Below are 27,921 nucleotides of genomic sequence, written 5' to 3' on the forward strand. Positions count from 1 at the left end.
AATAGCGATTTTTCTGATGTACCAAGAGCTATGAGGTCAGCATCTTTTTTATTCCCATTTTACAGATGTAAAAACTGAGGCTCAGAGCTGGTCAAAAGGCCTGCCCCAGGCCTCCAATTGATAAGACCCTATCACTCTTGTTTATTGTGTCCCTACACCCAGAACCCCAGCATCCTTCCTGAGTGATCTCCAAAGGCTGGTCTCATTTTCCCACTGAGGGTGACTGGGATGCTCAGGGTTACCCAGCCTGACAGAAGGATGAAGACTAGGAGGCCCACACTGCCCCCTGGAGCCAGCATGCTGAAATGCAGACATGATGGGACCTGGTATACCTGACTAGCACACGAGCGTGCATGTACACCTACAATCACACCCACAGACTCACAGGTGCACCCACTCTGGGACTCTTGGGGACACACAGGGGCTGGTCCTCAATCCCGAGGCTCCCGCCCTGCTGAGCCGCTGGGGCTCTGCATCCCTGGCAGGGTCCCCAGGCCCTCAGCACGCTGGCCTCCAAATCCAGCCCATGCCAGGGTGACTAACGGTTTCCCTAGGGAGGGACCCTGCAGCCAACCAACACAAACACTCCCCCCAACCCCCACATCTTCTCTTGGCTCCGGGACACAGAGGCCCTCTGCCAACCACCTGGGGGACAGGCTTCAGGGCAGCCACCCCCTCAGCTCTGTGACCCTCTGCAGGTGTGTGACTCCCCCCGCAACCCAAGCTGCAGCTCAGGGCCAGCCTCCCATACTCCACTTCTGGGAGCCTCCAGGCTTCTCCCCCAGGACACCAGAACACCCAGACTCCAGACTCACCCAGGGGACACTATGACTGCCACTTGACCCACAGTGGCCTGGGGTCTTCAAGGAGGGAGACACCAGGAAACAGCAAAGGGATTAGGGTGGAGAATGCAAAGCAGACCTGACCAAAGTCTGATGTCCTACAGGAGTCAGGCTAGGAAGGAACCATTGGGCCAGCTTAGACTTGTCCAACCAGGCCAGGCAAGGGCTCAGGTCTTAGAGGAGAGTCTTAGGGTAGACTCAGCACCTCCCATCCCTACCCCCACCCCCAGTCCACAGGTACTCACTGCCCAGCCTGTGCAGGAACCAGCTTCCCCAAGTCCAGACACTAGGAAATACCCTCCCCTACATTGCAGAGAGGAGCTCTGGTAGCATAGTGGCTAAGACACTTGCCTGCTAACCAGACGGCTGGCGGTTCAAACCCACCAGCCACTCCTCGGAAGGAAGGTTGGGCAATCCTACTTCCGTAGTGATACTGCCTCAGAAACCCAAGGAGGGGTCGCTATGAGTCGGGGTCGACTCGACGGCACATAACAACAACAACAACACATTGCAGAGGACCAGGCTGGTCCCAGGGTCCATACATGGCTGCTGGCCATGCCACCTTGGGCCATGCCTCCCTGGCCAGCTGGACAAGGTCAGGGGCTCCCCTTTTTTCAACACAGAAATCTCACAAGGATACCTACAGGGTGACTGAGACAAACATAGGCTGGGTGCTATTTGCCCCTCCCCATCCTCAGCAGCCCCTGGAACTCCTTCTAGGACCCAGGATCCTCTGGAGTGTCCTCTAAAAGCCAGTGGAAAATCCACAGGCTCCTTCAGGGGCACTGCTTGCGTAGCTGTGCCCCCTGAGACCCCCCACCCTCCCATGCTAGGGCCATCACTGGGTGGTCACCCATCCAGGGAGCTCCATCTCCCTTCACCCACCCTGCCTAGGGCCTTGGAGGTGCGGGAGCCCAGAGGAGCAACATCTCCAGGTACAGACTCCCCTACCCGGCCTTCAGATGTGATGACACCACCAGCTGCATCAGGAACATGTGAACCCAGCCCTCTGGACTCCTGAGTTCAATCTCCACCCCACCTCTCTCCAACTCTTTGCCTAGGCAAGGGCTGGCCTGTCTGTGCCTCAGCTTCCTCATCTGAGAATGGGTAACAGTGCTCTCCCTGGAGCCCCTAGCTTTGCCTGCCCTGATTTATGGGCACAAGGGAGCTTTGGTGGCATAGTGGTTAAAGCACTCATCTGCTAACAAAAAACATCAGTGATGTGAACCCACTAAGCCACATCACAGGAGAAAGATGAGACAGTTTGCTTCCATAAAGATGATAACATTGGAAACCTTATGGGGGCAGTTCTATTCTGTTCTCTGGGGGTGCTATAAGTCAGAACCAACTCCATGGCAGTGGGTTGGGTTTGGGCTTTTCTTCTGCAAGGATTGACAGCCTTGGAAACCCTATGGGGCAGTTCTACTCTGTCCTAAATGATTGCTATAAATCAGAATCAACTAGATAGCAGTGGGTTTGGTTGGATCTTTAGTTTTCAGGGGCATCTTTTTCTGCAAGGAGTCCTGGTGGTGTAGTGGTTAAGACCTTGGCTGCTAACCAAAAAGTCGGCAATTTGAACCTACCAGCCACTCCATGGAAGAAAGACTTGGTGATCTGCTCCCTTAAAGATGCCACAGCCTTGGAAACCCTATGTGGCAGTTCTATTCTGTCCTGTTGGGTCACTATCAGTTGGAATGGACTCAACAGCAACAGGTTTGTTTGTTTTGTTTTCTTGTTGTTGTTTATCTGTAAGAGCCTTCCCTTAAGGGCTGATCAGCTCAGAGAGGAGAGCCTTAGAGGTAATGGACATGTGACAGGCAGGTGGTTTTTTTTGTTTGTTTGTTTGTTTTGTTTTTTAATTTTTTATTGTGATTTGGGTGGAAATTTACAGAACAAATTCACTTTCCATTCAGCAGTTCACATACACTTTGTCTCATGACATTGACCACAATTCACCACAATGCAACAGCCCCCCTCCCCCTCCCTCCCAATAGTTACCTCTTCCCTGTGTCCATCCCTCCATGCACCCCTGCCCCTGAGCTGTCTCCCTGTGCATAAACAGCCCTTCTTTCTCCCAAGATTGTTCTCTCTAAAGAGTGTATCTACCTCAGATAAAAGTTCAACTCATATGCCTGTCTTTTGTTTGGCTGGAAGCCACAGGTGTGGGTTCAATTCCAGACCTGAAGGGCAGCTAGGGGCCATAGTCTCAGGGGTTCCACCAGGCTCTATCAGACCAGCAAACCCGGTCTCCCCCCCCCCCTTTTTTTTTTCCAAATGATTTTGAGTTCCGTTCCACATCATTCTTCCTCTCTATCCAGGATCTCCTACATAGGTCCCCTTCCGAGTGGTTGACAGTGATAGCCAGGCACCATCTAGTTCTTTTGGTCTCATAGTCTTATAGGCTGTGGATTGCATGGTGTACCAGTCACTAGGACTAATTCTTTCCATGAATCTTTGGTTTTCTTCCTTCTTCTTTGCTCTGGATGAGGAGAGGCCCAACATTGCATCTAGATGGCTGCTTGCAAGCTTTTAAGATCCCAGTCACTACTAGGTGACAAGCAGGTTTTGACACAGAGAAGCCATGTGGGGGGACATGGAGTTGGAACCAAAGGGGAGGTCTGGGATCATGGGGCACCTTCGTTCAGCTGTGGGTAGGGGCTCACCCAGCAGCCAAATGGGGGTAGCCTCTGAGTTCCATTGCCTCCCCTGGTCCCCCAAGCCCTCCCCAGCACACATGGCATCCCCTGTGCCAAGCCTGCCCTGGCTTAGGCTCAGCTACAGGACTGACTTTCCTGGACCCCAATAGCCCTATCAAAGCCCACTCATGGCAGGCCATGGGCAGCAAGAGCCCGTGTGCCATGCCTAGACCTCATGTGGACTTCTCTGTCTCCTCTTCTCTTTCCTCTGTTTTACCAGGAGCAGTGACAGTTGATTTGAGGTCAATTGGAGACTCTGGCCTGGGGGCAGGAGAGGGCTTAAGCGAGGGCCATGCCTGGTCTGAGGTCCCTTCCTACCAAATCTAGGCAAGGCTGGGGTGTGATGCTAGCTTAGAGTGAGCTCATGGTTGCACCAGGGAAGTCAGCCTTGCAGCCAGACGGGCAGGCCACCCCTAGTGCTTGTTGCTGCTGGTGTCCTGGCCTTTGCAGGCTGCCCAGGTGACCCACAGAGCTGGTTATCAGGGAGACACGAGCAAATATTTCCCAGAAAAACTGAAAAAGCCATTGAGGGTCTTCTGCCAACACCAGCTCCCAGAGCTGTGTCCCCAGCAAGCTCCTCCCTACCATGAGTCACATTCCTGAGGATGGCAGGTCCCCTGGCTGGCCAGTGTCACCTTGGGAGATCCAACATCGATAGAGTCCAGATTCCTGGGTCTTTGAGAGAAACTGTGGGTGCAGTTGGTGGTGGCTCCCTGTAGGACACCCCTCTCAGCCATACTGAATGGCATTCACCAGTCGAGGGTGGAGCAGGTAACAGCAGCTCCGGCCCTCATACTTGTGTCCCTGGGACCCCCACAGGCCAAGCTCATTTACTCTGTGAATAAAGAATGAGACCTTCTCTGGAGGGGAAGGATTCTCCATGGTGACATGTTTGTGCCCTTTATCAGTTACTCAACACACATCTACACAGTGTATGCTGAGGCCCTTGGTGACACAAATGGCTTGCATTTGGTTATTAACTGAAAGATTAGAAGTGGAACCTCCCCACAGGCACTGCGGAAGAAAGGCCTTGTGATCTGCTCCCATAAAGATCACAAACAGGAAAACCCTATGAAGCAGTTCTACTCCGACACACACAGGGTCACCATGAGTTGTGATTGACTCAATGGCAATGGGTTTGGTTTTTGGTTGGGGGGCCAGGTGTGCTGTGATCTTTTGTTGTTGTTGTTGTTATGTGCCATCGAGTCAGCCCCAACTCATAGTGACCCCTCCTTGGGTTACCAAGGCAGTATCACTACGGAAGTAGATTGCCCAACCTTCCTTCTGAGGAGTGGCTGGTGGATTTGAACCGCCAGCCTTCTGGTTAGCAGTCAAGTGCCTTAGGCACTATGCTACCAGAGCTCCTGATCTTTTATGTGTGTCTATTCACTGACCCTTACAGCAACCCTCTGAGATTGTCACCACCGTGAGCTCCATTTCGCAGGTGAAAAAACAAAGTCTCAGGGAAGGAAGGGTCATACCAAGGTCCCAGACCTGTTGGTGGGAGGGGGCCCACCACTTAGTGCCCTGGGGATGGCCTGAGCGGTCAGTTTCTGCCATTCTGATTGCATATCATGACCGCAGCCCCAGACACACATACACACACTCGGTCACACAAGGACCCTCCGGCTGCTGCCTGTGAAGCCGGGCCCCCCACCCCACCAGGTGCAGGACGCCTCCATGGACCCCCCCCAAGAAGAGTGAGGCACAGGGCCACTGGGCTCTGGATGACCGGGTGTGGTGGGTGGACCCTCAGAGTGTGGAGGACACAAATGTAACAGCTGGCTTGGCCATCCCAGGCAGGCAGACAGACAGCTGTCCAGGAGGTGGGACTAGCATTCCACTCATTTCAGTTCCTCTATAAAACCCAGGCCTCTTGCTCAGTGCTCAGGGGAGGGCTGGAGTAGGTCCGTCCTCATCCCCTCCCTCAGCAACCCCCACCCCCCACTCCCATGTAGCTGCTGGACCAGGGGCTTCACAGCCCCAGATTGGCCCCTGTCAGGTCCCTTTGGGCCCGGCGCCATCTGCTGGGAGGAGGAGGGATGCTGTCCAGGGGCTGCTGGAGGCTGAGAGGGGAAACTAAGTCATTCTGAGACTGCTCTGAGTGTGGGCCAGCCAGGCACTGGGAGCAAGGGGGAGAGAGGGAGCATAGAGGAACAGCTGGCTCTCGAGCCCTGAACTGGGATGGGTTTGCCTGGGTGCCTGAGTCAGTGCCTCCCCTGGGCCTCACTCCACAGCTCTGTAAGATGGGGAGAGCAGAGGCCTCTGCCCCACAGGCTGCCGAAAGGGCCCAGCGGGAGGAAGCATGAAAGGAGCTTGGCACGGAGCCTGGCCTGCGGCCAGTGCTAAATCCACGTCCTGCGTGTAAGCGGTTTTCAAGACACACACACAGTGGGGGGCTCAGGGAAGGGGGCCCACATCCAACCGGGGGTAGGGATAGGCAAGCATGGTCAGGGAGTCCTGACCAGAGCCGCCACAGACCAGAGTCTGGACAGCATGCAGCCTTGGGGGTCTGGTTTGGCTGGAGCCGGGAGTATGTGAGGGGCAGGGTTGGGGGAGGCAGAAAGGCAGTGCAGAGTTTTGAATGGCAGGCAGGGAGGTGGGGCCCTAAGGGACACGGGTGCCAGCTCCTACCTCGGCTGGCTCAGAGCCCCCCCAAGTTGAGTCTGCTCCCAGTCTGGCCCCATCCTGGCCCCCCTCGTGTCTCAGGGGTAGCAACGCCCCCAAATGCAGCCAGTCTGTCTCTCCCACTCTGTCTCCCCACTTCCCTTGCTTCAGGGAGAGCAAGGGTCATTTCAGTCCTGTTCTGAGCTGGATGCCTTCCCCAAGGCCAGCTGGTCTGCCTCCAGGCTCCAGGTCTCAGAACAGAGCTGCACACAGGCCGCCCCTATCCCGCCCCATCCTGGGCTCCTAGCCCCACCATGGGGATGGCTCAGTTCCAAACTTGCACGCACAGGTTCCTGGGCTGCCTCAGACCTAGCCACCTGTCTGCCCCTTGGGCCTGCCCCTCCGCAGCCCCCTTCCTCCTTAATCACCACAACACATGTGCAAGAGCTCCTTCTCTGTGCCAACCCCCACCCCCACCCCCACCCCCATCATGTCCCTTCCTCAAGTGCACAGTGCTGGCCTGGAGCTTACAGCTGCAACACGCACACACACACTCATGCACAAAACCAGCCGTGGAATGTTTTCCTGTTTCTGAGAGGGCTTTGCAACTCTAGAGCACTCTGTCCTCCGCTGTGTCTCCTAGCACCTGACTTCTAATCATGTTCCCACATGACACTTTTCCATGCCTGCTGGGGGCTGGGGCTGACGGCTGAGGAGAAGAAGGCAGAAGGATGCTTGCTGGTCTCAATGTGATAGGGGTTCTGGTGGTCTCTTTGGAGAGGGAACAGAGGGCTCCTACCAGCCTAGGTTGGAATACACAGTTGCCTGGCCTCCTCGGACTTTCATTCATTCTTTTAACAAAGTCATTCATTCAATCTCTGTTTGCTGAACATCTGCCACGTGCCAGGCTTGGACATGGGGAGTAAGGAGGGGATCTCTTTTGTAGTGAACAAGTCAGAGCCTATCTCCGATCCCAGTGGTCCAGAATGGACACACTCCCACCAGCCCAGCCTCAACCTCAAGATAGAGTCGGAGATGCTAGGACAAGGAAGGAGGTGGGTGGCAGGCACAGTGCAGGAGCCCCCAGCATGTCCTGGGGGCTGACGTACGCACAACACATGGTCAGGGCAGCCTTCCCCATAGGCATGCTGTACAGGCTGTCACCAGAGAGAGGGGATACTGACCAGAGCAGGAGGAGAAGAAGTATGGGGGAAAAGGGGAGGGGGCTGGAAGGAGAGGTGAGTCTGACAAGCTCCAGTGTGGGAGGATATTTCCATGTGCATGAGTATGTGGATGGTTTGGTGGTCTGGGAGGAGCTTGGATGCCACATTGAGACCATGACACCTTAGGGGACCATAAGCAGAATGACAGCATGGCCAGATGAGCCAGGACAACCTTTCATTGCAAGAGCACAAACTGGTTCTGGTCAGCTTATGACAAGAAAGAGATTTCCAGAAGGAAAATGGGAGCAGCCTGGCCAGAGGAGGCCCAGGATGACCTGGTGGCCTCTCTTTGCATTGCCATTGTGATGAACCAGCATCACTTGTCCCCATCCTCCTTCCCCAGACTCAGTTCAGAGAGCAGGCACACTGTGGTATGTTCATGCAGTGATGTAACACCCAGCAGCAAGGAGATGAGGACCCCAGCTGCACACACAACATGATGGATGATTCAGGTGTGATGGAAGTCCAGCAAAAGAAGCCAGACCCAAAAGGGCATGTGCTGAGGGATTCCATGATGTGGAGTTCTAAAACTGTCACCATGTGCTATCGTGGCAGAACAGAGCTGCCTCTGTTGGGGCATTCCCAGGAAAGGGACATAGGTGTCTTAGTCATTGTGTGCGGCTATAAGAGAAATACCACACATGGACGGCAGCTTTAATTTATTCTCTCATGGTTTAAGAGGCTAGGAGTCCAAATTCAGGGCACCAACTCTAAGGGAAGGCTTTTCTCTCTATTGGCCCTGGGGGAAAGTCCTTGTCTCCTCTCAACATCTGTGGGCCTGGCACTCCTTGGAGATCTCCATGTGTCTTGGCATCATTTTTCCCCTGGGTCTAGAAGGTTCACAGCACAAGGACCCTGGGTCCAAAGGCTATACCGCTTTCTTGGTTCTTCTTTCTTTATAGTAGCAGGTCCCTATCATCTCTGATCACTTTTTTTCTCAAAAGAGATTGACTGGAGATACAACCTAATCCTGTAGATTGTATCTGGCCTCATTAACATAACTGCCTCTAATCCTGTCTCATTAACATCATTGTTGTTGTTGTTATGTGTCATTGAGTCAGACCTGACTCATAGTGACCCCTCCTTGGGTTTCCCAGGCAGTATCACTACAAGTAGATTGCCCCATCTTCCTTCCAAGGAGTGGCTGATGGGTGTGAACCGCCAGCCTTCTGGTTAGTAGTCAAGTGCCTTAGGCACTACGCTACCAGAGCTCCCATTAACATCATATAGTTTTAATAAATGGGTTTGTTACTTAAGATTACAAAATGGAGGATAACCACACATTATTGGGAATCATGGTCCAGCCAAGGTGATACATATTTTGGGGAGGACGAAACTCAGTCCATAATAAGGAGGGAATATTCTGGGGGTAATGGTCGTGCACTAGAGCTTGGTTAGGGCAGTAGTTACACAGTTGTAGGCATCTGAGAAAACTTGCTAAGCTATGTACTTAAAATTTATATGATTAGTTGTGTGTAAATTATGTCACAATGACAATATAAGATGGAAATAATAGTTGCTCTTTTGGTGCTCATAGATAGGTGGATGGATGGATGGATAGGTGGATACATGGATGGGTGGATGGATGAGTGTGTGGAAGGGTGGGTGGATAGATAGACAGGTGGATAGACTGATAGAAAAATGATACGTAGATAGATAAATAGATAGACAGATATTTAGATACACCCATTCAGGAAGAGAGAATCTGCTTTGGTAGCTCAGACCACATTGCTACCATTCCTTGGCCAGGAGATAATAGGATCCCCTACCACACAGTTCCCCAAGACTTCTTGCAACAGGAGAAGGTAATTCCCAGAAGAGCCAAGATGCTGCTGTCAAAAGAAGGAAGGAATGGTGAGAGGACAGGCATTGGTCTTGCATTATGAATACTCACAGATATTGTCCTGGTCTGTTTACTTAAGGTGTGAAACCATGTAATCAAGTAGAGAGAATGTTAATTTCACTCATCTCCTTCCCAACAGAACATGTGAAGAAAGAGCAGGCTAGTGAGACCTGTATATTGGCTGGTAACATGTGAACATTACCTACAAGGTCCTTGAAGTGATTAGAATCAGCTAAACCTTGGAGTTTCTCATCTCTCACCACCCATTGACACATGACCCAAGCAGCTGAGTCTCTTGGTCTTCCAGTTCTGGGCTCTTGAACCCCTGGTGAGGGGCCAGGATGGAAAATGGCTGAAGTCTGGGATTGTACGGATGGGAAATTTTCTCCAAGGTTGCCTCTGAGAAAAGAAGTATGGACTCCCTGAGTCAGCTCCTCCTGACGCTAAAAAAAAATCAGAGACAAGTGCCTGACCACGTGGCACATCAGCTGTTGGACCCTCTCCATGTGTCGCTGGGTATGTGCATAGCTATTGTTGCCTCCATCCCCCCTCCCTCCCACAGGACATTTAAATGCTCCTTTGGGCACACACAGCTGTCATAAGAGCCTACTGAGAGGCAGCAGGCTTTCTTCCCTCCATTTCCCTTCTCTGGGCACCCAGAGGCCGGCATCCCCTGCCCAACACTACCAGTGCCTCTCTCCCCTGCCCATGGGGACACTTGTGGCCAAACTGCTCCTGCCCACTCTCAGCAGCCTGGCCTTCCTCCCCACGGTCAGCATCGCTGCCAAGAGGCAGTTCCACATGGAGGCCATGGTCTACCTTTTCACCATGTTCTTTGTGGCGGTAAGTTGGGGATCTTGGGGAAGTACCCTCGTGTGACAGTCTACTGAAAACAGGAGTAGAGTCTTTCCACCACTTTCCTTTCACTGGGTGGTGAAGAAAAGAGTTTGGGAGGTGAAAGAGCAAGCCCAGGTGGGAGACAAGAAACAGGATCCCAGGTATAGCCCTGAGAGGGAAGGTTGGGCAAGGTTCTCCTCACTGCACCTCAGTTTTTATGTGCATATCTCTAAGAGCCAGGAAGTGGTTCTGTGGCCATGTATGAGTGACACCAAGCCCAGGGTGTGCCCATGCCAGCTGGTAAAGACAAGTCCTTCCAGGGTGGCCCATTTTCTCCGTCACTGAGAGACCACCCAAGGCTGCCAGGGACCCAACTCCCCTCCCCCACCCCTCTCCCAGCTACACTCATAGGACCACAGAGCAGGGAGGAACATGCCGGGCCCAAGAGGGGTCAGCAGGGCTTAGAGCCATGGGGGGCAGGGTGAGTCTGATTCCAGAATCCTGGAGCTGCCCCCGGACTGGTGACCCAGTGGAGCACCTGGAACTCTGTCCAGCTTTGTTGGGGCCTCTGTCTCTCCTTTGTGGTCTCTGTCTCTGTGTTTCAGCCCCTCCCTGTCCCCACTCTCTGTGTTTAGTGTTCTCTTTGCCTCTGTTCTCATTTTTCCCTTTCCCTCTGTGTCTGTTCTATTTGGAATGTTATCCACATGAAATTCCTTCTTTGTAAATCTCTTGATCTCTGGCATCTATTGATTAATCATCCATCTACCTATCGTTATTTGTCTGTCTGTCTGTCATCCACTTGTGTCACCCTGGCTCTCTCTCTCTCTCTCAGCTTCCCTGACCTGAATCCCAGGCACTCTGAGCAGCCCCACTTGCTCTCCACATCTTCCTCACTCACCTTTCATCCTCCAGACCCTGCACACAGCAGTGCCCAATATGAGAACCAGCCCCCTCTTGGAAGTCTCCCCTCCCCAACAGTGGCCTTCGTGGGTGGATGTGTGAGCAGGCATCTCTGTGAACATGTGAATGTGTTTGAAAATATGTGTTCACTGTCACTGTTGTCTTGAGCTAGCCAGGCCAAGCTTGCCTGCAATAGAAGAAAGCACGTGCGCATGTTAGGGTGCACCCCATCCTTGTGTGTAGGTCCCCATAGATAACAGTAATGGGACAGGCCATTCCCTTGACTTAGATCTCTGGGGTCTTCTGTGTTCCCCTCTGGCAGGGAGAAGTTACCAACAGAGGTGATGGCCACGTCACTTCCTGAGCAGGGCAGGAGTGTTGGGTCCTGGGTGTGCAGTATCCTATGTGATCTTTCCAGTGTCCCCACAAGCGGGGCATGATGATTCCCATTGGGCAGATGATGAAACTGAAGCCCAGAGCACAGCTGGGTCACCCAAAGAACCAGCACACCCTGAGAGTCCCGCCCACCCTAAGCATTTTGCTGAATGTCATTCCTGTGTTCCTTGTAGGCTAGCCGTGGTAGGATTAGGGAGTCTGTGTGACAGGTGAGAAACCAAGGCCCAGGGAGGAGCCTTGACTCTGGGTACATGACCTTCAGGACTGGGGGAGAAGTCAGACCCATGTTAGACACAGCTAGGAACCACTGGTACCAGGAGGCCACCCTACCCTGTGAGGCCTGGCTTGCCTCACAGCTGCTTCTGTGGCCTGCCCCACCCCACTCTGCCCCAAGTGACAGGGCCAGCTGTCTCCTGGGACAAATGTTCTCCAGCCTCCAGCCCCACTCTACTCCTTTCTCCAAAGCCCCCAGCTGCACCTCACACATACTCTCTCCCAAATGGCTCCTCTCCTGCCTTCCAACCGAGATCAATATGGCACTGATAGAGCCAAGTGCTTTACCCCAGGGGTGGGTGGTCTAGTCCCATTGATGGAGGAGGCTCACAGCAGGCAGACTTTACTGAGCTCATACAATGAGGATGAACTTGGTGGAGCACAGAGTCTGTGTTGTCAGCCAAGGCCCCTGCCCCACAAAGACACACACACCAGCCCATCCCACACCACACTGCCACACCCCACTACACCACCAACAAACCCTCCCCACACCACCCCAGCCAAACCTACCTCACCCCAACCCCCACCAAGCCCACCCCACCCTTATTCCTGCAAAACCCATCCCATCCTACCCTACCTCCCAAACAACCATCGCACACCACACCTTCACACCCTTGACAAATCCACTCCACCTCAACCCCACCAAGCCCACTCTACCCCTGCCAAACTTACCCCACTACATGCCAAACCCATCCTACCCTATCCTACCACCACCACCAAACCCACCCCACCTCCACCAAACCCACCTCACACCCATACAAAACATCCTACCAAACCCACCATCATGCAGTTCAGCCCTATCTTCCCCTTATGTGAGAAGATGGCAGGATGCACGGAGGTCAGGGGCTGCTGCTGTGCCTGCCCTTCCTTGGGCAGATAGGCCTGCTCCGAATCTCACCTTCCCACCTGTCCAGCTGGGATGGATGTGACCATGGTGGGATAGATCCATCCTGGTCCTGCCTCCTGGCCCTGTGTTATGCCCAACACTTATAACTATAAGCTGACAGTGAGCTGGGCTACACTGGCAGCTGAGAGCACAGCAGGGGCCAATCAGCAGCTGATTCTTGTTCTTAATGGGGCAGGAGCACAGACATCAGCCAGAATCACACAGTACCTACTATGTGGGGCAATCTGTGCTATAAGGACAGGCACGGGGTACAAAGACAGTATATAAGAGAGGAGCCAGGAGAGCAGGGGAAGAGCATGCATGCCACCAGCCAGAGCCATGGGGGTGAATATCCTCCTCGGGCCTCTATTCCACAGAGATTGGAACACCTTGATCAGGCCTCACCTGAAGCTTCTCTCTCCTGAGCTAAGCAGTCATTTCTACTCCCTGGTTCCTCTTCTCTAGCCTTTTCTTTACCAGTGTCCCTTCAAAAATTGCAGCATGCAAAGTTCAGCACAGTTCTCTATAGTTGATATGACAAGAGCAGGGAAAGGTAGGACCATCTCCTCCCTTATTGTGGACATTATACCTCTATTAATGCCTCCTAATGGTATAAATAGGAGCTCTGGTAGCATAGTACCTAAGGCACTTGACTGCTAACCAGAAGTTTGGTGGTTCAAACCCACCAGCCACTCCTTGGAAGGAAGGTTGGGCAATCCACTTCCTCAGTGATACCGCCTAGGAAACCCAAGGCGGGGTCACTATGAGTCAGAGACCGCTCAACGGCACATAACAACAACAACAACAACAATGGTATAAACAAGATGCCTGGTGGCACAATGATTAAGCACTTGACTGCTAAATGAAAGGTCTGCAATTTGAACCACCTGTGGCTCCGAAGGAGAAAGACCTAGGGACCTGCTCCTGTAAAGATCATTGTTGCTGTATGCCATTGAGTCCATTCAGATTCATATCAACCTTATAGGATGGCATAGAACCAACTCACAGCATTTTGTAGGCTGTAACCTTTATGGATCGGAAGGAAGACTGGGCGATCTACGTCCATAGAGACACCGCCTTGGAAACCCAAGGAGAGGTCACTATGAGTTGGAATTGACTCAACAGCAGTGATTTTTTTTTTTTTTTTTTTTGGAATCTTTATGGAAGCAGACTGTCACATCTTTCTTCCATGGAGTAGCTGCTGCGTTTGAACCACCAACCTTTAGGTTAGCAGTTGAGCACTTAAACACTGTGCCTCCAGGACTCTTTCCCTGTAAAGATTGTTGTTGTTGTTGTTGTTAGGTACCATCCACTTGGTTCTGACTCATAGTGACCCTATGTACAGCAGAACGAAACACTGCCCATTCTTGCATCATCCTCACAGTCGGTGCTATGTTTGATTGAGTCCATTGTTGCAGCCACTGTGCCAATCCACTCTTTAAGAGTCTTCCTCTTTTTTGTTCATGCTGTACTTACCAAGGCCTTAGTTCTCCAGTGCTGCTGTGACAAAAATACCACAAGTGGATGGCTTTAACAAACAAATTTATTTTCTCACATTTAGGAGGCTAGAAGTCCGAATTCATGGTATCACCTCTAGGGGAAAGCTTTCTCTCTCTGTGACTTGTCTGTTGGTCCTAGGAGGATCCTAGTGCAGGGACCCTGGGTCCAAAGGATGAGCTCTGCACCCAGCTCCTCTTTCTTGGTGGTAATCAGGTCTCTCTCTGTCTCTGCTTTATTCTCTCTCCTTTTATCTCCTACAAGATAAAAAGTATTGCAGGCCACGCCCCAGAAAAACTCCCCTTACATTGGATTGGGCCTGTGTTGCATCCAACCCTACTCCTCTTACAACTGATTGGCTTATCACATCTGATCACATCATAGAGATCATTACATAACTGCCAAATTACATCATTACATAACAGCCAAACAACTGAGAATCATGGCCCAGAAAAGTTGACACATATTTTGGGGGGACACAATTCAATCTATGACACCAAGCATGATGTTCTTCACCAGGGACTGGTCCCTCCTGATAACATGTCCAAAGTACCTGAAGTGAAGTCCATTCTCACTTCTAAGGAGCATTCTGGCTGCACTTCATCCAAAATAGATATGTTTGTTCTCTGGCAGTCCATGGTGTATTCAATATTCTTTTCCAACACCATAATTCAAAGGTATCTTCTTTGGTCTTCTTATTCATTGTCCAGCTTTCACATGCATTTGAAGTGATTGAAAATACCATGGTTTGGGCCACCTGTACTTTAGTCCTCAAGGCCATCTTTCCTTTTAAACACTTAAAGAGGTCTTTTGCAGCAGACTTGTGCGGTGCAATACAACATCTGATTTCTTGACTGCTGCCTTCCATGGATGTTGTTGTGAATCCAAGTAAAACGAAATCCCTGACAACTTCTAGCTTTTCTCCATTTACCATGATGTTGCTTATTGGTCTAGTTGTGAGGATTTTTGTTTTCTTTATGTTGAAGTGTAATCCATACTAAAGGCTATAGTCTTTGATCTTCACCAATTAGTGTGTCAAGTCCTCTTTGCTTTCAGCAAGTAAGGTTGTGTCCTCTGTATATCACAGGTTGTTAATGAGTCTTCCTCCAGTCCTGATACCATGTTCTTCTTCATATAGTCCAGCTTCATTTGCTCAGCCTACAGATTGAATAAATATGGTGAAAGGATATAACCCTGACACACGCTTTACTGATTTTAAACCATGTGGTATCCCCTTGCTCTGTTCAAACAACTGCCTCTTGGTCTGTGTACAACTTCCTCATGAGCGCAATGAAGTGTTTTCTGTGAAGATACAGCCTAGGAAACCCTCTGGGGCAGTTCTACTCTGTCATATAGGATTACAACAGCAAAAATAAGAATGGTTCAAACAGGTAACACACTCAATGCCAACTGAAAAGTTAGCAGTTTGAGTCCACCCAGAGGTGCCTTGGAAGACAGACTTGTCAATCCTCCTCTGAATAATCAATGATTGAAAACTTTACTGAGTGCAGTTCTACTCTGACACACATGGGTGGGAGTCAAATAGTGAGGCTCATCTTAACTTTGGGCCTTTCATGGCAGGCTCTCTATTAGTTGTCTAAGGACCTCACTTTCTGGATCCTCCAGCTGACCCAGGAGCCATGCCACACAGCCGGGGCTGCTCTTTGGGGCACTGCCCCTCCTGCTGAGCCTGGCTCCACAGGAGTCTGCCCTGCTGGTTCCCAAGCTTGTTTATGCCAGCCAAACTTGTCAAAATAATGATGTCATGTAATTAAATATTACTGAAAATGATGAAATGTGAATGCAAAAGGAGAGAGTTGTTTTCTTCTGGAGGAGTGAAGTTGACTACTGTGAAAATATTCCATATCGGCATTTTGGTTTTGAAATTGCTATGAAGTCAGGTGTCGGGGAGACAGCTGTGAAAAGATGGGAGGGAGGAATGAAACTAGGACTCTCTGTCCAGTGCCTGCAGGGGCAAGAACCAAAGCCCAATTCACTGCCGTCAGTCAATCCTGACTCCTGGCCACCCTAGGTGTGCAGAGTAGAATTGCTCCATGAGGTTTTCAAAGCTGTCCTTTCGGAAGCAGATTTCCAGGCCTTTCCTCAGAAGCACCTTTGGTGGGTTTGTACTGCCAATTTTTCTTTAGTAGCCGGTGCTTTACCCACTCAGGCCCTTTGGAGGAGCGGGGGTCTTTGAGGTCTCCTGCACATTAAAGGAGCTCTGGTGGCACAGTGCCTAAGGCATTTGATGCTCACCAGAAGGTTGGTAATTCAAATCCACCAGCCCCTTCTTGGAAGAAAGATGGGGCAACCTACCTTCGTAAAGACTTACCACCTCAGAAACCCAATGGGGGTTACTATGAGTTGGAATTAACTCCATGACAGTGAGTGTGGCTTTTGTTTTTGTTTTGTACTTTAAAGAACCTGAAAATGGCAGACCAGCACTTCTCAAAGCAGTATCACCTGCCCTGAAACTTGTTAAAATTTGAATTTTTTGGAGCTATCCAGGACCCGCTGAATCAATCAGCAACTCTAGGGTGGGGCTCAGCAACCCAGGTTTTAACAAGCCTCCCAACCCCTGGTGATTTTTGTATTTTATAATTTATTTTGTTGTTGTTGTTGTTGCAAATATACACAGCAAAAACATATATACTAATTCAAGTTTTCAAACATACAGTTCAGTGACATTAATTGTGTCCTTAGAATTGTGCAACCATTCTCATCCTCATTTTCTGAGTTGTCCCTCCTCCACTGACATAAACTCACTGAAGCTTCCTATCCACTCTGTCAAGTTGTTGTGGTCAATTTGATCCCATACAGATAGTTCTTAAAATAGCACAGTGCTCAAGGAAGACATTTTTTTTTTACTAGTTAAGCTTTATTTGGTTTTAAGAAGACTTCAGGGGATATTTTGCTTTATGGTTTAAAGATGAACTCAGGGCAGTTGTTTCGAGGGTTTATCCAGCCTCTATGGCTCCAGAAACTCTGGAGTCCATGAGAATGTGAGATTCGGTTCTACATGTTCCCCTTTTTGATCAAGATTCTTCTATAGAATCTTTGATGAAAATGTTCTATAATGATAACCAGGCACCATCCAGTTCAGGTCTCATAACAAAGGAGGCAGTTTTTCATGTAGAAAATTAGCCATACATTTATATCCTCCTCCTATTCCTGACTCTCCTTCTTCCTCCATTGCTCCATGTGAATAGAGACCAATTGCTGTGCCTTGGATGGTTGCTTGCAAGCTTTCTAGACCCTGGGACCACACAACAGACAAGGAAGTAGAAGAGAAGCATTAAACACATAATTAGGCCAATTTACTGGGCTGTCCCATGAAACCATGACCTTAAACCTCCAAAGCAAGAAACCAAATCCCATAAGCCTCAGCAGCTACTCTTTTTTTTTTTTTTTGTCATCTTTATAAATATACCTATCATACAACTTTTGCCAATTCAACTTTTTATAAGTGTACAACTTATTGACAGCACTTATAATAATCAGCTGTGCCTTCTGGCTGTTGTTGTTGTTGTTGTTACGTGCTGTCAAGTCGGCCCCGACTCATAGCGACCCCTCCTTGGGTTTCCGAGGTGGTATCACTACGGAAGTAAATTGCCCAACCTTCCTTCCGAGGAGTGGCTAGTGGGTTTGAACCACCAGGCTTCTGGTTAGCAGTTAAGTAAGTATGCTTTCTTCATCACTAAGCTAAGACTCAGTGCTTCATAAACAGTAAGATTTTTTTTTTTAATTGAAACAAAATTCACATACCGCGCAATGAACCATTTTGAACAGTCCATGCATTCACAATGCTGGGCAACTGTCACCCCTCTCTGGTTCAGGACAGTCTCATCACCCCAGAAGGACACTTGTGGCATTAGCAGCCTCTCCCCGACTCACCTGCACTCCAGCCCCTGGCAGCCATTGCTCTGCTCTAACTCTATGAATTTCTTGTTCTGAATACTCCATGTGGAAGGAATCCGACACTGTGTCACCTTTTATGTCTGGATTCCTTCACTTAGCATAATGTTTTCAGATTTCATCCACCAGCATGTGACAGAACATCGGTCCTTCTTATGGTCAATAGTAATCATTGTATAGGTAGACCACCATTAGTTATATGTCCATCCAGATGGTGGGGGTAGAGACACTCCCTAAAGGAGCAATTTATGGCTGAAAGGTCTCACAGAGCCCTGAACAGCAGACTTGACCCAAAGTCTCAAACACCCTCAAACCCAAAGATTCACGGATGAGTACACATCACACGCATACTGTAAAATCAACGTTGAGGACACCTGGAGACCCTGTCTGAAGGTCCCCACCTCAGCAGGCTCCATCTGTGTGGTCAGGTCCTCAAACAGCATCATGTCAGATAAGGGGATCTGAGCACTCCAGGCAGGAAGCCCCTCCCACAAGGCTTCATTCATTTTTCACCATATCCTGTGAGGGGAGAGCCTGGAAGTACCCCAGCTGCCAGGTCCCATGGTCTCTCAGCTGGTACATGGCCTGGCTGCCTGGGTCAGGATCTGCTCCAGCCCTCTCTAGGGATGACCTCTGTTGGTTTCCTGACAGCTCCACCATGCTTGCAGCGGCCCAGGTCTGTCTGTGCTCTGTTTCCTGCGGCTTGACATCCTGGAGTACTTCAGTGTCTACGGCACAGCACTGAGCATGTGGGTGTCGCTGATGGGTGAGTCTGCCCCCACCTTGCCTACATACACTGGGTATCACTGATAGGTGAGTGCCCCCACCCTGCCATGCTCACACATGAGTTTCTCATGGGTGTGACTCCCCCACACCTGCTCATACATGGATATCTCTGATAGGTGAGTGTGCCCTACCTTGTCTGCTCACGTGTGGGTGTCACTGATGTGTGACTGTGCCCTAGTCCCCCTGCATACATGTGCGTGTTTCTGATGGGTGAGTGTGCACCCACCCCTTCCCCTCACACCAGGGCCACTCCCCAGAACCAGGCCAACTCAGTGACTTCCATACCACCCCCCACCTCTGAGACCCCCTTCCCTCTCCTGAGTCACAGAGGCAAGCTTAAGGTAGAAAAAAGAACCAGCCGCTTGTAAGTGCCTGGAGTCCCACTTCTCTTACCTTTTCTCAGTTCACAATAATAAATGCTTACTGTGACAAAGAGGCACACGAAGCACACGTCCCCCCTTCCTGGGGGAACCACTGTGAACAGGTCAGGGTTTTCAGAGGCATATACCAGCAAGCACACACACAGAGACACACAGACATGTGCACACACAGACGCACATACACACACACACATTTCAGTTTGGGTTGTTCTCTGATGCCGAAGTCCCCAGGGCAGGAGTCTCCCCTCACTCACCCAGCCCAAGAAGGACTTGGGATCTGTTCTCGGATCCCTTTTTTTTTTTTTTTTTGTAAATATACATACAACACATATTTGCCAGTTCTGCTTTTCCACTTGTATAGTTTGTTGTTGTTGTTATGTGCTGTCGAGTCAAACCCGACTCATAGCGACCCCTCCTTGGGTTTTCGAGGCAGTATCACTACGGAAGTAGGATTGCCCAACCTTCTTTCCGAGGAGTGGCTGGTGGGTTTGAACCGCCAGCCGTCTGGTTAGCAGGCAAGTGTCTTAGCCACTATGCTACCAGAGCTCCTAATATATTAATCAAGTTGTGTAACCATCACCCAAAGTCGGTGCCACGTTACATCACCATAAACATACACTCATGGCTCCCAAAACTATTCTCGGATCACACAGTTGTCCTGCGGAATGTCCTCAGCCCTGTCATTTGCATATCAGTCTATGTATTAAACAGGCTCTGTTGGCACCAACAGGCAGCTCCATCCATTGGGGAAACAGCAGCCTGCCTTTCCATTAAAACCACCGGGATTTTGACCTCTGGGAGACCTTGGGGTCTTGATGGCTGAGGGACATCTATCTGCGCACCTGGGCGAGCCTGCGGTGAGCAGCAGCCACAGGGCAGGAAGGCTGCTGACCTCTCCTGGGTTCTCTCCCCGGCCCCTTCAGCCCTGGCCGACTTCGACGAGCCCAAGAGGTCGACGTTTGTGATGTTTGGTGTCCTGACCATCGCAGTGCGGATCTACCATGACCGCGCGGGCTACGGCGTGTACTCTGGCCCCATTGGCACCGCAGTCCTCATCATCGCTGCAAAATGGGTGTGTACCATCCAAGCCTGGACACAGAGGGGCTGGCGCCTGCCTAGGGTCTCTGTGGACAGGCAGGCCTGGACACATGGCTTCAGTGAAAATCCAAACAATGACCCTCAGGTGCTCCAACCAGGCAGACCTGTATGCATCCTGTGTCCTCACTAGCTGTGGACCTAACCCCATTACCCAACCTCTAAGCCTCAGTTTCCATATTTGCAAAGTGGGTATTATAAAAACAGTATGGTCTCGACTATATTGATTCAGAGATGAACTGGGAACTGTGCATTCAACATATATTGTAGTTGTTGGTTGCTCTGACTCGTGGTGAACATCGCCTGGTTCTGCGCCATTCTCACCATCATTGCTGTTTGAGTTCATTGTTGTGCATGTTCTGTCAATCCATCTCATTGAGGGTTTCCTTCCTTTTTGTTGACCCTCTACTTTACCAACCATGGTATCCTTTTCCAGCAACTAGTTTTTCATGATGACATGTCCAAAGCAAACAAATCGAAGTCTTACCATCTTCACTGCTCAAGAACGTTCTGGTTGTATTTCTTCTAAGACTGATTTGTTGGGTTTTTTTGACAGTACATGGTATATTCACTACTCTTCATCAACATCACAGTTCAAACACATCAGTTCTTCTGACTTCCTTTTCCGTTGTCCAGCTTTTGCATGCATATGAGGCAATTGAAAAGGCAATGGCTTGGGTCAGGTGCACTTTAGTCATCAAAGTGACATCTTTGCTTTTTAAGAATTCAAAGAGATCTTTTGCAGCAGATTTACTGAATGTAATGTGTCATTTTATTTCTTGCCTGCTGCTCTCATGGACTTTGGTTGTAGATCCAAGTAGAATGAAATCATTGATGACTTCCATTTTTCCTCCATTTGTCATGAATTTGCTTATTGGTTCAATTGTGAGGATTTTTGTTTTCTTTATGTTGAGGTACAATCCATGGTGAAGGCTGTATGTAGTCTTTGACCTTCCTCAGTAAGTGCTTCAAGTCATCTTCATTTTCAGCAAGCATGGTTGTATCATTTGCATATCTCAGGTTTTTAATAATAAATCTTCCTCCGATCCTGACGCCAAGTTCTTCTTCATTTAGTCCAGATTCTCAAATTATTTGTTCAGCATACAAATTGAATAAGTGATCTGAAAGGACACAACCCTCTGCACTCCCTTTCCAATTTTAAATCACACAGTATCCCCTTATTCTATTTGAATGATTGTCTCTTAATTCATGAACAGGTTCCACATGAGCACAATTAAATGTGCTGGAATTCCCATTCTTCGCAATTTGCTATAATCCATAAAATTTGTTATGATTCATACAGTCAAATGTCTTTACATAGTCAATAAAACACAGGTAAACATCCTCCCAGTATTCTCTGCTTTCAGCCAAGAGTCATCCATATCAGCAAAGATATCTCTTGTTCCACGCCCTCTTCTGAATCCAGCTTGAGCTGACAGGCATTTCCCTGTCAGTATACTGCTGCAACAGTTTTTGAATTATCTTCAGCAAAATTTTACTTGTGTGTGATATTAATGATATTGTTTGATAATTTCCACATTTCATTGGATCACCTTTTGTTGGAATGGACATGTATATGGATCTCTTCCAGTATGTTGGCTAGATAACTGTCTTCCAAATTTCTTGACATAGATGAGTGAGCACTTCCAGCGTTGCATCCATTTGTTGAAACATCTCAAATGGTATTCCATCAACTCTGGAGCCTTGTTTTTCTCCAATGCCTTCAGTGTAGCTTGTACTTCAATACCATTGGTTCTTGACCATATGCTACCTCCTAAAATTGCTCATATGCTACCTCCTTAGGCTCTGGTGGAGTAATGCCTAAGGCATTTGACTGCTAACCAAAAGGCTGGCGGTTCAAATCCACCAGCCACTCCTCAGAAGAAAGGTTGGGCAATCTACTTCCATGGTGATACTGTCTCAGAAACCCAAGGAGGGGTCACTATGAGTCAAATCCAACTTGACAGCAGTGAGTTTGGTTTTTGGTTTTATAAAAAATATTGAAAAGGCACTCTGGTGGTACAGTGGTTAAAGCATTCCAAAAGCTAACCAAAAGCTTGGCAGTGTGAGCCCATCGGCTGCTCCATGAGTGAAAGATGAGGCAGACTGTTTCTGTGAAGATTTATAGCCTTGGAAACCCTATGCAGCAATTCTACTCTGTCCTATAGGGTGGCTATGAGTCAGAATCAACTTGGTGGCAGTGGGTGGGTTTGAAAAATGTTGAATGTCTACCAGTGCTTTTTGGAACAGTGACACTGTATTCCTTCCATCATTTTTTCTGTGTCTTTCAATATTTTGCCCATTTAAAAAAAAAAAATCACTGCCGTCAAGTAGGATCCAACTCATAGCAACCCTTCCTTGGGTTTCCAAGGCAGTACCTCTATGGAAATAACTCACCCAATCTTCCTTCTGAGGACTAGCTGGTGGGTTTGAACCACCAGCCTTCTGGATACCAGTCAAATGACTTAGGCACTACACCACCAAAGCTACTATTTTGCCCATAGAATCCTTCAATACTGCAACTCAAGACTTGAATTTTTTCTCCAATCTTTCAGCTCAAGAAATGCTGAGTGTGTTCTTCCTGTTTGGTTTCTAATTCCAGGTCTTTGCACATTTCATTATAATACTTTACTTTGTCTTCTAGAGCCACCCTTTGAAATCTTCTGTTCTTCAACTCTTATACTTCATGATTTCTTCCATTTGCTGTAGCTACTTTCTTTTCAGAAGCACTCTTCAGAGTCACTGCTGACATCCATTTTGGTCTTTTCATTCTTTCTTGCCTTTTTAATGTTTTTTCACTTTCTTCATGTATGATGTCTTTCATGTCTTTCCACAATTCTTCTGGTCTTTGGTCATTAGTGTTTGATATGTCAAATCTCTTCTTGAGATGGTCTCTAAATTTAGGTAGGGATATTCTCAAGGTTGTAATTTGGCTCTCATGGACTTGTTTTAATTTTCTTCAGCTTCACCTTGAACTTGTATATGTGCAGTTGATGGTCTACAATCAAACTCTGGCCTTATTCTGACTGATGATATTGAGCTTCTCCATCACCTCTTTCCACAGATGTAGTCAATTTGATTCTTGTGTTTTCTATCTGGTGAGGTCCACATGTATAGCCACTGTTTACATTGTTGAAAAAAGGTATTTGCAATGAATGAGTCATTGGTCTTACAAAATTCTATCATGTGATCTCTGGTGTCATTTCTATCACCAAGGCCATATTTTCCAACTACTGATCCTTCTTCTTTGTTTCCATCTTTTGCATTCCAATCACCAGTAATTATCAATGCATCTTGATTTCATGTTTGGTCAATTTCAGACTGCAGAAGTTGATAAAAATCTTCAATTTCTTTATCTTTAGTGGTTGATGCATAAATTTGAGTAATAGTCATATTAATTTGTCTTCCTTGTAGATGTATAGATATTATCTGATCACTGACAACATGGTACTTAAAGACAGATCTTGAAATGTTCAAAAGGAATATTTCTAGCTCAACACATAGGAGCTAGTAGTTGTTGTTACTAGTGAGGAGGATGGCTGCTTTAGAGACACACCATCAACTTGGAAATCAGCCTGGGTTAGTCTAGGAAGGCTTCCTGGAGGGGATGATCCTTGAGCTCAGTTCTAAGTTAAAGGGGAGAGTGTGATGTGAGGTCCACAGGAAGATGAAAGGGCCCCTGGGCACTGAAGCAGCTTGAGCTACAGTTTTCAGCACTCAAGGATCCCCTTGGTAAGTACCTGGTAAGGCTCTCTAGACATGGTCTCCAATCTACACAGCACCACCATTATACCAAAGCCCTCCTGGCTGCAAGGGTCAGAAACCCACTCACAATACCCAAGTTAATAAGGGCTATTACCGCCAGATGGGTGCAATAAGCCTGGAAGGGAGCCAGACGCAGACCTGGAAAGCCAGCCTACCTGAGGGTGGACCCCACTCTCCAGGTCCCCAGCTGACTGCCTCCTTCTCTCAACATTCTACCTGTCTTGGAGCACTACCTGGAATCTCAGGGTCTCACCCCAAAAGCTAAGAGAAGTTTGAGTTTGTCCTAGCCATGGCCCTGCCCCAGTTGGGGTCATGAGTCTGACTGGAAGAGCAGAGCCTCAGAGCATAAATAGGTTACTGTCTCCTTGCCGGGCAGCAGGGGAATAGAGCTCAGGGAAGAGGGACCCAGGTTGGACAAGTAGGTCAGAAGGTGTCCATAAACCCATTTTACAGATGCAAGAGGAAAGATAAAGTTCTGGTGGTCACCTTTCAAAACCTGTCTGGCTCCCAAGGAGGGAGCAGAATTCTGTTTACCCATTGGCAGTGAAGAAATGAAGGCCCAGAAAGGTCAGCAACCTACAAAAGTCACATTAAGACAGTGGCCATGCAGGCATGACGTGTCCAGCCGGAAGAGGAGAAAGGCGCCCTTTCTCACTCAGACATGGGGAGTCAGAGTGATGCTGTTGGGCTGACCCAGGGGACACTCAGAGCTGCCTTGCAAGGGGGAGAACATTTGTTGGGGTCTGACCTGCCCTGACCCCAGAAAGTCCATGTTAATCAGCACACTGGAATGCGTAAACGCCATCAAGTCCTCATATCACCACAGTCAGCCAGACTCTGGTTGGAGGGTTGCCTCCTTCCCCAGCCAGGAATAGGTTCAAGGTTCCTGCTCTGCCCAGAAGGGCTAGTCATCCAGTTCTGCCAGGTGTGGGTCTAGTCTAATTAGCCAGACTAGAACTCTCTGTCAGTGTCTGTGAGTTCAGAGGCTTCCCCAGCCACAGGCTGTAAATCTAGCCCGGAGGAGCTGGGCTGTCTCCCTGTACCCAGGGCTCCAATTGTGTTTTCTAGACCATTTAACATGAAGTTGAATTTAGATTTTCCAAAGCAGTTCCCTGGAATGAGGGCAGTTTCTCCTAGCGGCTTGCCCCTTCTTGTGAGAGCTTTATAAACAGTAACCCTCAGGGACAGGAAGTGAAGAGAGCTGGGGAGATGTGGAGGCAGGTGCACTATGTGACCTTGGACAGGTATGTGTGACTTTGGACAGATGTATGTGACTTTGTACAGGTGTGTGTGTGACTATGTCACCTTGGCAGATGCCTGTCCTCACAGGACACCAGTGCTACTACCAAAGATGTAGGATTGGCTGAACAAGGACTTCCCAGGCTGAGGTCATCCAGACCCATGTCATGTTTCTGGCTGCACCCACACATTGCTTATGCAATGGCAGGCCCTTAATTGATTCCTCATTGTCAATGGAAAATTCTAAAAGCCTGGAAACTGATGTCATTTCATAATTCATTTGGTGTCATGAAGTTACTTATGTCCTTTATTTGCCTGAACTGGTGGTCTGCTGGGACCAAGGGTGGGGGGTTGGTCCCTGAAGGGTCTACTGAGTGTGCAAGGCTACCTTGCTGAAATTCAACACAGCCTGAATTCTGAAGCACATCTGACCTCTGGGCTTGCATTTAGGGCATGTGGACCTGCATTCATTTCTCTGTATGTCACCATCTTTTTAAGATAAATACCTGCTTGGACTTCCTCTAAGACCTACATCTGAGATCATGGGTTTAATGTGCAGGTTGTGCTTATGAATTTTAAAGTGAATGATGTGTGTCTGGTGTCACCAAGGGCCCCTCCCATACTGTCTCCATGGGTCATGCTAGGCTAGCAGGCCCCAGTCAACCCCACTACCCTCCAACAGTGAACACATGTAGGTCTAGTGCCACTCGAGCTGGAAGACAGAAACCACACAAGGAGCAGCCTGTTATATCCCAATAAGGTGGGAGGGGAACAGGTGGTCCTAGGGAAAAATCAGCCAAGGGGTCTTCAGCTGGGTGAGGAGAGTCCTCCAGGCTGGGTTCTTATTGGTCCTGCAGTGGAGGGTCCAGGTTTAACAGAACTAGGTGCAACCTGTGTATGCTGTGTGACTTGGCAGCTGGTCTTCTCAAAGTCTCCTCTCTGGCCTGGAGGGTGTAGGAGAGGGGTAAGGGGCTGTGCAGGGAAGAGGCCATGTTGGGGAGGGGCCAGGCAGGGGAAGGATTATGCAGGGAAGGAGCCACTCCAGTAAGGGGCAATGCCGGGCATGAACTGCCCAGGAACCTGGGGTCTGAGGGATCCTCCCTGTCTCCCCTCTGCAGTTGCAGAAGATGAAGGAGAAGAAGGGTTTGTATCCCGACAAGAGCATCTATACCCAGCAAATAGGGCCTGGCTTCTGCTTTGGGGCACTGGCCCTGATGCTGCGCTTCTTCTTTGAGGTATGAGCCCTGTTGTGAAGGGTGTCTAGGCCCAGTCACATGTCACACCCCTGTTCACACTCTCACTCCCCAGGTGGCTCTTGAGGTTCATTCCAATCAATGGATTGTCTGTCCATTGTTTTTCCCCATCCCTTTTAGGGGATGTCACAGAGAGATCAGTGATGTGGCTCTGCCTTCAGAGAACTTGAGATGAGGCACCTGACCAATGGGAAGGTGCCACTGGCCAGAGCTGGCACTCTGGAGACCCCCAATGACTATTTAAAAGAGAGGGAGGATGGGAGGGGATGAGAAGGGGGAGGGGGAGAAGGGAAGAGGGAGTAAGGGGAGGGGACAGAGGGAAGAAGAGAGAGGAGAGAGAAGTGGGCGGGGGAACAGAGTGGGATGGAGGGAGGAGGAGAGAAAAGGAAGGGGAAAAGAGGGTGGGGGTATTGAGGCACAGAAGGGAGAGGGAGGGAGGAAGGAGGTTGGAGGAAGCAGGGGAAAGAGGGAGAGAGATAGGAAGAAAAGGGGGAAGGAGTGGGAGGAGGAAGAGGGAGGAGAGGGAAGAAGGGAGAGAGGGGGAAGAGCAAGAGGGAGGGAGGGAGTAGGGAGGAAAGGAAGGGAGGAAGAGGGGTGGGAAGGGGCAAACGGATAGGGAGGGAGAAGGATGAGGTGGGGAGGGAGGGGAGGGAGAGAGGAAGGGAAAGGGGAAGGAGGATAGAGAGAAAAGGAAGGAAAGAGGGAGAAGGGGAGGGAGGAGGGGCCCTGGCCTCATTCCTCAGGTGCAGGCATTTGGGGATGCCCAGACCTGGAGTAGCGAAGTCTCTGGGAGAGGGCTCTGGGCCAGACTTGTAAGGTGGCCTCTCACCTACACAGCTGATGTGTGCCAGACATGCCCAGCTTGGAGACACATACCTGCATGCAAAGGTACCCATGAAATAAGAGGCTTGAGTGGGCCTTGGAGGGGAGAGGAGACCATAGACCGACTCTCTCATACACCTTACAGGAATGGGATTACACCTACGTCCACAGCTTCTACCACTGTGCCCTGGCCATGTCCTTTGTCCTGCTGCTGCCCAAGGTCAACAAGAAGGCTGGAAGCACAGGGACCCCCGCTAAGCTCGACTGCTCCACGCTGTGCTGTGCCTGCATCTGACTTGCCCTCCTCTGCCCCCACTCTCCCAGACAGCAGCCTCCTCTGCCCTTTACCAGCCGAGCATACAGGAGATACACCCATTTACATCCATGCCCTGCCCCACTGGGGCTTTTACCAGGTACCAGGCTGTACTTGGAAAAGAAAGGCCTCCAGTCCTGGGCCCCCATGACTGACAGGTGTTTCTACAGGATGATGGAGCCATGGTCTGTCCTACCCACCCCCCTTCCCTCTTCACCCAACACTGCAGGCTAATTGGCCGAAAGTCCAAGCGACGTGCAGCCACCAAGGGGTCTGCCCACCACCCCCAGGCCTGAGTCCTCACGTCATCTGTTTTCTCTGGGAGACTGACATCAATCTGCCTCCTGTCCTGT

General features: G+C 49.6%; 1 protein-coding gene across 1 annotated transcript; it reads left to right on the forward strand.

The window, feature by feature from the left end:
• The first annotated feature begins 9,919 nt into the window (after positions 1-9,919).
• On the forward strand, positions 9,920-27,550 carry MYMK (myomaker, myoblast fusion factor). The gene is made up of 5 exons (XM_007954306.1): positions 9,920-10,054; positions 18,567-18,681; positions 20,005-20,153; positions 26,299-26,415; positions 27,401-27,550. Exons 1-5 carry the CDS (start codon positions 9,920-9,922, stop codon positions 27,548-27,550), a joined length of 666 nt encoding a protein of 221 aa, XP_007952497.1.
• The last annotated feature ends 371 nt before the right edge of the window (positions 27,551-27,921 follow it).

This window comes from Orycteropus afer, unplaced genomic scaffold, assembly GCF_000298275.1.
Source record: "Orycteropus afer afer isolate SDZICR_OR568_19922 unplaced genomic scaffold, OryAfe1.0 scaffold00456, whole genome shotgun sequence".
Taxonomy (NCBI): Eukaryota; Metazoa; Chordata; class Mammalia; order Tubulidentata; family Orycteropodidae; genus Orycteropus; species Orycteropus afer.

Bases quoted from the DNA above. Each gene is read 5' to 3' on its own strand.
- MYMK (XM_007954306.1), top strand. From the start codon at position 9,920: ATGGGGACACTTGTGGCCAAACTGCTCCTGCCCACTCTCAGCAGCCTG. The intron at 10,055-18,566 runs GTAAGTTGGGGA...GTTTCCTGACAG, and splicing joins TCACCATGTTCTTTGTGGCG to CTCCACCATGCTTGCAGCGG. The intron at 26,416-27,400 runs GTATGAGCCCTG...TACACCTTACAG, and splicing joins TGCTGCGCTTCTTCTTTGAG to GAATGGGATTACACCTACGT.